The sequence below is a fragment of the Galeopterus variegatus genome, unplaced genomic scaffold (genome assembly GCF_000696425.1).
Source record: "Galeopterus variegatus unplaced genomic scaffold, G_variegatus-3.0.2 Scaffold1207, whole genome shotgun sequence".
In the NCBI taxonomy this organism is placed as follows: Eukaryota; Metazoa; Chordata; class Mammalia; order Dermoptera; family Cynocephalidae; genus Galeopterus; species Galeopterus variegatus.
The window spans coordinates 413,365-425,133 of NW_007727318.1; the positions used below are offsets into that span (position 1 = coordinate 413,365).

An 11,769-nucleotide genomic window follows, 5' to 3' on the forward strand; every position below is an offset into this window, starting at 1 on the left:
GTTTTCCTGGCACCTAACTATAAAATGATTCTGTACATCAATGTTAACCTATACCTGGACAGTAAACATGTATAAAATATAATGGGTTAGAGCAACCATTATAAACTTGACAGATCAAGAGACTATGTTTTTGTTTTTGTTTTTTGTCTTTTTTTTTCGTGACCGGCAACGGATCGCAACCCTCGGTGTTGCCCCCGCTCCTCGCTCAGCCAGTGAGCGGCCGGTCTGTATGTGGGATCCGAACCCTCGGCGGGAGCGCCGCTGCGCTTCCCAAGCAGTGCGCTGTAGCAGTGCGCCACCGGGCCGGCCCTCAAGAGACTATGTTTTAAGAAGGTAAAATTGAAGAACAATCAAAATATAGCTGAGAGTACAAATAACCATACCCACTTTAAAACAAAAATAAAATCTTTGACCTAATAAAACTGAGGGCAAGAACCAAGACTGGAGTGACCTAATCATGGCACTATTTCTCCAAGACTACGTATGCCTAAGTGGCCAGTTGACCTCTCCACACCCACTCTGTCTAACTACATATTTTCTAAATCCAATAAGCACAGGCTCTAACTAGGTAATGAACAAAACATCTCACTGAAGCACAGAAGCAATTTAAAATGATTACCTCTAAGTCATTGAAAAACAGATGTGTATCAGCCACTTCAAAAATCATTTCTTCCATTGTTAAACCTGAGCCAATCACTACTGTTGGGTCCTGAAAGACAGGAAGAGGAAAATTTGCTTGACTTGGTACTCACAGGACTGGTTCTGATCTTCAAATATTTCAAAATTATTTCGGGTTAAGACTAAAACAACAGTTTTTCAAACTGTTATCGATGCAATTTCATTTACAAGAATCTGAGATTGTACAATAGAGTGGATATAAACAGTTAAAAATGTCAGGACTTTAGTTTCTAGAAACTAGCGGTTTAGTATTTATTTTAAAAATCAACTCATTGCTCTATAGTCAAAAATCATATTCATTATACCCCTTTGGTGCTCTCTTGTCACTTAAAAAGCATCCACTTAACTTTTTGGGAAGTAATACCATTAACACACACACACACACACACACACACACAGAGGTCACTATCTCAACAACTAGGAAGTGAGTAAAGAAAGGCTGGATGAAGGGTTGTAATCTATTTTAGAAAGACAATTACCGATATATGAAGGTACTTCAAAGTTCATGGAAAGATCTGTATTATCTTTTAATTTTGTTTTTCCATGAACTTTCTAAAGTACCCTCATACTTTATTTGTATATACATGGCATATACATTTCATTTAGCTAAATGAAATGCTCAGTTGGGGCTGTTAAACATGATTCAAGGGATAAGAGATCAGTTTTGGGGATATATAATCCTGAGACCCTGCTCCGTTTTGAGCCTTATTCCTACATTTTAATCTTTACAAAATGCCAATCTCAAATAACTCAGCTTTCAGGACTGGTCCTAGGTCTAGTTTCTAGCTCCACAATCAACTCTGCCTGACCACATATCCTGCCTGGTGCAAGCCATCCAAGTTTTGTATAGAAAGTGAAAAGCCAACAGGGTAAGATGGTGGTAGCAGAGAAAATGATTTCAGTTACTTGCCTATACAGTCAGAAAAGCAACAGTTACAACAAAGAAAGACTCAAATTACCTTTCCATACTTCTGGGCATAGGATCCAGTAAGAAGGGAGTGGAAGATGATGATGGTTTCATCCAAGTCCCACAGAAATACCCGCTGAGGAAAGAAAATTAAAAAATAATAAGTATCTTTTCCAATTACAATGGAATGAAACTAGAAATCAATAACAGAAGGAAAACTGAAAAACTCACAAATATGTGAAAATTAAATAACATGTCTTTTTTTTTTTTGGCAGCTGGCTGGTACAGGGATCTTGGTGTTATCAACACTATGAAATAACTGAAATCATTTTACCATTTCAATAATCTTGAACAACCAATGGGTCAAAGAAGAAATCACAAGTGAAATTAGAAAATACCTTGAGATGAATGAAAACAAAAACACAACGAAGTAAAAACTTATGAGATAAAAAGTAAAAGCAGAACTAAGAGGGAAATTTATAGCTATACATGCACACGTTAAAAAAGAGGAAAGATCTCAAATCTATAATTTAATTGTACACCTTAAGGAACTAGAAAAATAAGAGCAAACTAAACCTAAAGCCAGCAGAAGGAAGGACATAATAAAGGTTAGAGCAGAGATAAATAAAATAGAGAATTTAAAAAAAAAAAAGGAGAAAAATCAATGAAACCAAGAGTTGATTCTTTGAAAATGTCTACAAAATTGACAACTTTTAGCTAGACTTAATATGAAAGAAAAAAAGAGAAGACTCAAATTACTAAAATCAGAAATAAAATGGAGACATTACCACCTATTTTAATAGAAATAAAAAGGATTATAAGAGAATACTATGAATGGTTCTGTGTCATCAAATTAGATAACCCTGATGAAATGGTCGAATTCTGAGAAATACACAACAGAAAGTACCAAAACTGGCTCAAGAAGCAATAAAAAATCTGATGAGACCTATAACTAGTAAGATTGAATCAGTAATTTAAAACATCCCAACAAAGAAAAGCCCGAGACCAGATGGATTCACTGGTGAATTCTACCAAATATTTATAGAAGACTTAACACCAGTCTTTCTTAAACTCTTTCAAAAAACTGAAGAGGGGGGAACTTTGTAACTCATGCAATGGGACCAGTGTTAACGTGATACCAAAGTCAGACTAAGACACTACAAGAAAACTATAGACCAATAGCCCTTATGAAAAGTGATCAAAAATCACCAACAAAATAGGAGCAAACCAAATTCAGCACCATTTTAAAAGAATTATACATCATGACCAAGTGGGTTAGTTCCTGGAATGTAAGAATGGTTCATTCAACATACAAAAATAAATGTATTACATCACATTAATAGAACAGAAGAGGAAAAAAACACATGATAATCTCAATTGATGCAGAAAATGAATTTGATAAAATTCAACACCCTTTCATGATAAAAACACTCAATAAACTAGGAATAGAAAGGAGCATCCTCAACATGATAAAGGCCATAGATGAAAAACATAGCTAATATTACACTCAGTGGTAAAAGTCTGAAAGTATTACCCCTGAGATCAGGAATAAGACAAGGATGTCTGTTTTTGCTACTTCTATTCAACATAGTACTTGAAAGTCTAGCCAGAGCAATTTGGCAAGAGAGAGAAAAAAGGCATCCAAATTAGAAATGCAGAAGTAAAATTATCTCTATTTGCAGATGACATGATCTTATATGTAAAAAACCCTGAAGAACCCATAAAAAATTGTCAGAGCTAATAAATAAATTCAGAAATCAGCTTTGTTTCTATACACTTGTAATGAACAGCCTGAAAAATAAATTAAATAATAATTCCATTTATAATGGCATCAAAAAGAATAAAATACTTAGGAATGAATTTAACCAAGGAGGCAAAAGACTTGCATGCTGAAAACTATAAAATATTGCTGATGGAAATTTAAAAAGACATATCTGAGCAAATGGAAAGACATCCATGTTCATGGACTGGAAGACTTAATACTGTTAAAATGACAATACTACCTAAACCTATCTACAGATTAATGAAATCCCTATCAAAATCCCAAAAAGTGTTTTTTTAAGAAATAGAAAAACTCATCCTAAAATTCATATGGAATCTCAAGGAACGACCAAATAGCCAAAACAATCTTGAAAAAAAGCAAAGTTGGTGGACTCACACTTCCTGATTTCAAAACTTACTACAAAGCTACAGTAAATCAAAACAGTGTGGTACTAGCATAAGGACAGACATATAGACCAATGAAATAGAATTGAGTCTAAAAATAAACGCTCACAAATATGATTGATTAATTTTCAATAAGGATGCCAAAACTATTCAATGGGGAAAGGAAAGTCCTTCAACAAATGGTGCTGGGAAAGTTGGATATCTATATGCAAAAGAATGAAGTTATACCGTTACTTTACACCGTATACAAAATTAACTCAAAATGGATCAAAGACCTAAATTTATGAGCTAAACAATAAAAATCTTAGAAGAAAATAAAAATTTTCATAATCTTGTATTCTTAGGTGTTACACAAAAAGCACAGCAATAAAAGAAAAAAATCAAACTTCATAAAAATTAAAGTCTTTTGTGCTTCACAGGACACTATGAAGAAAGTGAAAAAGACAACCCTCAGAATGGGAGAAAATATTTGCAAATCATATATCTGATAAGGGATATAAAGAACTCCTACAAACTCAACAGCAAAACCAAACAATTGAATTCAAAAATGGGTAAAGAATTTGAAGAGCGTTTCTCCGAAGAAAATATACAAATGACCATTAAGCACAATGGAAAGATGCTCAACATCATTAGTTATTAGGGAAATGCAAATCAAAACCATGATGACGATGAGATACCACTTCACATCCACTGGGATGGCTACTATAAAAAAAGTGGGAAGTGTTGGTGAGGATGTGGACAAACCAGAACCTTTGTGCATTGCTTATGGGACTGTAAAATAGTACACCTCAAAAAGTTGAACACAGAATTACCATATAATCCAGCAATTCCTCTCCTATGTATATACCCAAAAAAACTGAAAAGAGGGACTCAAACACATAGTTGTACACTAGTGTTCACAGTAGCATTACTCACAACTGCCAAAAGCTGAAAACCCCAAGTGTCCACCAATAGATGAATGGATAAACAAAAAATGTAGTTTATACATATAATGGAATATTATTCAGTCATAAGAAGAAATAAAACTCTGATACATGCTACAACATGGATGAACCTTGCAAACATTATGCTGAGTGAAATAAGTCTGACACAAAAGGACAAATATTGTATGATTCCACTTATATGAAGTATCTAGAAGAGGCAAATTCACAGGCAGAAAGTAGAACAGAGGTTACCACAGGACAGAAAGAGGGGAAAATGGGGAATTATTGTGTTATTTTGTTTGGGATCATGAAAAAGCTCCAGAAATACATACTGCTGATGGTTACACAATATCATAAATGTATTTAATGACACTAAATTATATACTTAAGAGTGATTAAAATGGTAAATTTTTGTTATGTATATTTTACCACAATTAAGAAACATGAGTGAGTTCTCAATTTTTCCCAAGAAATATATCGGAAGTGTAGTTTATCTTTCTTTCTTCTTCCCCCTCACCCCAAACCCCTCGAACAAAGAGGAAGAGAAGCTCTGAATACAGCCTCAATCTACCTATGTATTAAAATCACCTATCAATGGACTCGTTTTTAAATATATCTTTTCCCCTTATTAAATAATCACATTATAGAAAAACTGAAAACAGAAACCAAAAGGATAATATCAAAACTCCACTATTATTAGCATTTTGCATGTCTTTCTAGTCTTTTTAATAACGAAGTCAAATGTATATCCATAATAAATTCCTAACAGTACTTACGACACAGAATAAAACAGTGCCAATCTCAGTAACAGGTCACCAGATCTGTTTGTGTGTCTCACAGAAACCTTAAAGCACTCTAGTCCTCTCATTTTCCTTTTAGATTTCTAAATGGGGAAGAGTATGAGATCACTTGTGATTCCCTTGCTTTCTGAATATGATGCAGTTCTTTCAGTTCTCCTCTAGAATACAGAGGATAATTTATTCTTTCCATTAAAAAATTACCTGGCTACTGGGGGGAGGGGAGAGAGGAAGGAGAAAGAGGAACGGGCAAAGGGACATGAAAATCAACTACAATGTATATTGAGAAGTTGAAATAAAAAATTTTTAAAAAATCTTTTGTTTCTTGATAGGGGTTGGAATTATACAGGTGTATGCATTCAGCAAATGTGTATTTTTAATTTGTGCATTTTCTTGTCTGTAAATTTTAATCTCAAAATTAAAAAAAACTGTAAAATAATAAACTTGATGATGTTTATGCTGAAAAAAAGAAAAAAAAAATTACCTGGCTACCTAAATTCAGCACAGCTTTTTCAATGTTTTTGGTGAAAAGCATCTGTGTATTTACATTTTTCTTTTCACTTAACCAATTCAGTTTCCTTTGCTCAGGAATTAAAAGGCACACAACACAGAACCAAATTATCTTCGTGAGTTTCAGACATATGTGTGATAAACTTAAGAAATGAGAAAAAACGGGCCGGCCCGTGGCTCACTCGGTAGAGTGCGGTGCTAATAACACCAAGGCCCCCAGAACCAAATTATCTTCGTGAGTTTCAGACATATGTGTGATAAACTTAAGAAATGAGAAAAAACGGGCCGGCCCATGGCTCACTCGGTAGAGTGCGGTGCTAATAACACCAAGGCCCCGGGTTCGGATCCCACATAGGGATGGCCGGTTCGCTCACTGGGTGAGCATGGTGCTGACAACACCAAGTCAAGGGTTAAGATCCCCTTACGGGTCATCTTTAAAAAAAAAAAAAAAGAAAAAAAAGAAATGAGAAAAAACAAAGTAGGCAACTCAAGTGAGTTTCTTCCCATACTTCCAATTCACTGTCCTGGGAAGAACTGGTATCAGCTTTCCTCTTGCCCCGGTTCTTGCCAGTCATGTTTTTCCTGGACTGATCATCAGCATCTTTACTTGGTGTAGTCTGGGACAAAGACGGGCTTGTAGAAGGGTCTCCTGGAAAAGACACACATTGCCAGTAGTCACAGGATGTAAGAACCAGGACAGGATGTAAGAACCAGGGCAGGAAGAGGGTCAGCAGATTCTCTGCCCTTGCAAATCATAATGCAGGGACAAAGGTTGGAAAACTAAACTTTATATAAGCAATTTTGGATTAGTTTCAGGCACTGAGCATTAATAGTAGTTAACATCACAAAAATAGTTATAACCAGACTTTATATGCTTGCCTCCTGATGGAAGAACACATCTATGAAGTTGTTTTGCCAAAAAAATTGAACCTGAATCTGGTCAAGCTTCTAGATTGGAGTTTCTCAACTTGGCACAACTGATATCTTGGGCCAGATGATTTTTGCTGTGGGGGAATGTCTTGCTCATTGTAGGATGTTTAGTTACACAGCATCTGTAGTCTCTATTCAGTAGATGCCAGTAGCACCCCCCACCCAGTGTGACAACAAAAATGTTTCCACACATTGCCAAAGGTCCCTGGGGGACAAAATCACCTCTGGCTGAAAACCACTGCTCTAGATCCATTTGCTAATTTACAATAAAATACAGAAGGCAGCAAGAGATGTTAAACTACTCTGTAATGATGTAATTGGCAAAATTCAGACTGGGAAACAATATGGGATAATTTCCTCAAGAAATAAATTACAAAGGGGAAGAGATGGGGGAATTTATAGGTTAAAAGAGACATAAAACACAAAATACAGACCACCAATCACAACATACGGACCTTATTTGGATCCTAGTCATCTTCCCCCCACTCCCAATTTTCTATTTACAGTCATATGCCACTTAATGTTTTGGTCAATGACGAACCACGTATATAATAGTGGTCCCATAAGCAGGTGTGTAACAGGTTATACCATCTGGGTTTATTTAAGTACACTCTATGATGTTCACACAACAACGAAATCATAACGACACATTTCTCAGAACATATCTCTGTTGTTAAGTAACATATGACTATATTTATTTATTTTTAATTGACAAATAAAAATTGTTTTGAAATATGTATACACTGTGAAATGGCCTGGATCCTAATATAAGCAAAATGTAAAGAGCAAAACAAAACACATAACATTTATGAGAAAACTGGAAATATGAATACCTTGTGATATTAAGGAATTATTGGTGAATTTTTTTAGATAGAATAATGGCACTGTGGTTATGTAAACGAGTACTTATCTTTTAGAGAACAATGCCTGGAATTTGGGGAGAGAACTGGAAGAAGTACAGGTTGAGCATCCCTAATTTGAAAATCCAAAATCCCAAATGCTCCAAATTCTGAAGCTTTTTGAGTGTCAACATGACGACACTCAAAATAAATGTTCACTGTAGCATTTCAGATTCCAGATTTTTGGATTAGGGACGCTCATGCTCATGCAATAGGTATTCTGCAAATTTTGCACACTCTAAAAAAATGTGAAATGCTTCTGGTCCCAAGCATTTCAGTTAAGGGATACTCAACCTGAACAACTACAACAGGATTCCGTACGAGTTGTTAATTGTTTACGATGGATGATGGATGTGTTAATGTTCATTAATCTATTCTGACAACTTTTGTCTATGTTTGAAATTCTCCATTATTCAAATATTAAAATTATTATGAACAAAGATATTTACAGAAATGAATTAAAAACTAAGGCACCAATGCTTGTAATTATTTCAAAGTTACATAAGTTTGAAGCAGCGACCATCTGCATGCCCATCTACTTACTAGACTGATAAGCTCAAGATGAGCAGAAAATTGTTTAGTTGATGTAGAACACTGTTTTTAAACATGCATCAATGCTAATGACAAACAGTGCTTTATTTAAGTTACATGATGTGACAGCCAACCACCAAATTTTCATTAAATGTAGAGATAAATAAAAAGTATATGTATATGTTTATTGAATGTGTGTATAAAGCCTTTATGTCAAAGGTTTTTAACCTGGACATCATGGGTCAATTCTTTTCAGAGCTGTAAACCTCTTAAGTATTATGTATTTCTTTTGGGGGATGGGGGGAGAAGGACCACAGCTTTCATCAGAATCTCAAAGGGATCCAAGACACAGAAAAAACTATGCTCTGAGGCCCCAGCAGCAGTATAAAATATGCACAGACTAAAACTGGGGTACTCCAACTTTTCAAAATATGCTGGAATTCTGACAAGCATGTTAAAGCTACAGGGAGGGCAGGGTAGGAGTCAGGCATACAGTCTTTTCATTCATGGTACTTATTACAGCTAAATAAAGCTGTAAAAGAAAAACTGGGTATGACACACAGCTTGAATATACACCTTTAAAAAATTCTATTGACACTAACGTTAGTGACAAACAGGAAGAAGTTAAATGATCAGATCAATTATTTATGAACACTCACTGAGCATCTACCATAAGCCAAATATAATTCATAGAGTGTGTGTGTTTGTGTGTATTTGTACATAGGCAGAAGGGAGTATTAAAGAAAAAGTCACATTAGCAAAACTTAAAAAAAAATCTAGCAATAAAGAAGACAGACAAAAAATTACCAACAAATTGGTATAAATTATATGTCAAATTAATGAAGTATAGAGAAGACAATTATCACTTAAAAAAAAATCTAGCAATAAAGAAGACAGACAAAAAATTCCCAACAAATTGGTATAAATTATATGTCAAATTAATGAAGTATAGAGAAGACAATTATCACTTGTAGACTGTGGTGATGAGAGAGCTTTCTGAGATTAACAGGTAGAGTAGGAGAACATGAACAGGTTCACTAAGGGGCCCCAGATGTTGAGTCTGGTTGAAAAAAGGGATGTCTGTAGGCTTGAATTACTGGTTAAGCAATATGACTTGGATTCTTTAGGCAATGGTGTATAGTATGGGGGGCAGAAAACGGGGACTCTCAAATTCAAACCAACAAACAAAAACATGAAAAGATTCTGAGCAGGTGACTGACATGATAAAAAATGGTATTTAGATTGGTTACAGCATGATGTTATAACATCAAGGTCAAGGGTTTGGATCCCTGAACTGCTGCTCCCCACCCCCCAAAAAATTGGCATTTAGAGAACATTAATCAGATGGTATTTTAGAGAATGGAGAAGCACAGGGGAAAAAACTGGGGATGAAATGATCAATTAACCATGACGATCAGGATTAAAGGCAGGAAAACTAAAACATGTGAAATGACAGCAACAATGAAAACGAAGGAAAGAATTTGAAAAATGGTGGGATTAGGGAAGAATGTGGGAAAAAAACGGAAGATGACTGGTCTGGTTTTAGGCCTAGTTTTATTAAGAAACAATGGTGTCACTTACAAGAATTGAGAAGTCATAGGCAAAACTGGTTTTACTTTTGGAGGACAAAGAGAGAAGGAAAGCTGAAATGAAAGTCTGGTTTTAGATATGCTGAATTTAGGGAAATAGCAGGACATTAAAGAAAAAATATCCGTCAATCAGCTAGAAGCTTGAAAATATCATGAGGTCAGGATTTAAATCTTCCTTTTAGAGGTAATAAATGGACATCACAAGTGTGGTTTTCTGTGGATGAAGTAATTAATGTGAAAAAACTAAATAGAGACTGTCCATGTTAGAAGACAGGATAAAAAAGAAGAGCTATGAAAGAGAAAGAGACAGTCCATAGAGGAGTGCCAGGTACATAGGTAGAATACAATAAATATTTGTGGACTAAAACAACAAAAACAAAAAGCAAGAAAAAACACACAAATACAATAACAGTGAAACATAAAAAATGAACCAGAATAGTAACGCTAACTGCAGCCAGAGAAAAAGATACATGGGGACAGTAGTGATAATATTAACTGTTGCAGAGAAAACAATGAATAAAAACAAACAACAAAAACAAAAAACTCAAACACTAAAGATGTTACCTTCTAAACATAAACAGTTAATACAACAGTGATCAAGACCAAACCACAAATAATACACAAAGGAATGAGTGCTTTAAAGTGGAGGTAATATTTATTCATTCCACAAATATTTATCGAGTGCCTTTGATGCGAGTGCCAGATATTTTTCTAGGCTCTGGGAATATATAAGTGAACAAGACAGAAAAATAAATCCCTACCTTTGTGGAGCTTACATTCTTGTGGGGGCAGGGTAGGAGACAGAAATAAATATGGAGCAGATATAACCATGTTCTAGGGAGGCTTAGTAGAACAACAAGAGAAACTGGATGGCAACCTGAGAAGCCATCCAGGGTCCTATATCTGAGGGCATCCAGAAAAAGGAATCCACAGCCCGTACTATTCCACAGCCGTACTTTTTAGATGGGCAAACTGACCATGGAAAGAAGAGAGGAAGAGCAAGCTAGATGAACCATATCAAACAGGATGAACAAAAGCAGTACCACACCTGGTTTGAGATGCTGGCAACTGCTGCTGTTGGAATATTGGCAATTGTAGATGAAGTGGATATCAGGCTGGCATTTGTGCTTGAAGCTATAGAATTAAGAACATTAAAATATATTAAAGATATTATGTAAAAGACTAGAAGAAATTGAAAATATATTGTCTTAAGTGAACAGATCTACAAGCAGATAAAGAACACTGGTAAAAGAAACAAATACTCATTTTGCTTTATTGCACACCATACCTCAATTTAGACTTGATTAGAAAGAAAACAGTTCAAATATCTTTCTGTTTCAACTGGAGTCTTCAACTCTTCCTACGAAAGTCCTAGAAGGATACATATACAATTCTTGGCTCATACTAATGAAAACAGAACTAAACCAAATCACTAACGTCCATCTTCTCCAGAAGCTGAAAAATAACTCACAATGTGACCCACTGTAAATCAGTAGAGCTTTGGTAAATCCTACACTGTGATACTGTTTAATGTCACTTACCCTAAATTATGTCTTTCCTGATACAACATAATTACTTTAAGAAACAGAGCTCATCCTCCAAATTCTAAAGTGCTTGGAAATGCTTCATTGGCTCTACTCAAATAATGGATTATTAATGTAGATCAAAAAACACCATGATCTGGCATTTACAGACTTTATCAATGAGCCTGGAAAAACTCAGAAAATATTAAATATTATTCTGGTCAGGTAAAAATATACTTTGTAAGCTACATGGGATGCCTGAATTAAGACAAGGAATTTAGATTAAGTTTTACATCCTTTTATCACAGATTCCAAC

At 35.1% G+C, this 11,769-nt stretch overlaps 1 protein-coding gene across 1 annotated transcript in view; it reads right to left on the bottom strand.

Moving 5' to 3' along the window:
- Nucleotides 1-11,064, bottom strand: part of EYA3 (EYA transcriptional coactivator and phosphatase 3) — a gene marked incomplete at its 5' end in the record, with an annotated part of 28,895 nt that extends 17,831 nt beyond the window's left edge. Inside the window, 5 exons of the mRNA XM_008575574.1 lie at nucleotides 620-709; nucleotides 1,638-1,721; nucleotides 6,491-6,630; nucleotides 10,887-10,902; nucleotides 10,979-11,064. Of these exons, the coding sequence (XP_008573796.1) occupies nucleotides 620-709; nucleotides 1,638-1,721; nucleotides 6,491-6,630; nucleotides 10,887-10,902; nucleotides 10,979-11,064 (416 nt within the window). The remainder of the gene's footprint in view (nucleotides 1-619; nucleotides 710-1,637; nucleotides 1,722-6,490; nucleotides 6,631-10,886; nucleotides 10,903-10,978) is intronic.
- Between the last annotated feature and the right edge of the window lie 705 nt (nucleotides 11,065-11,769).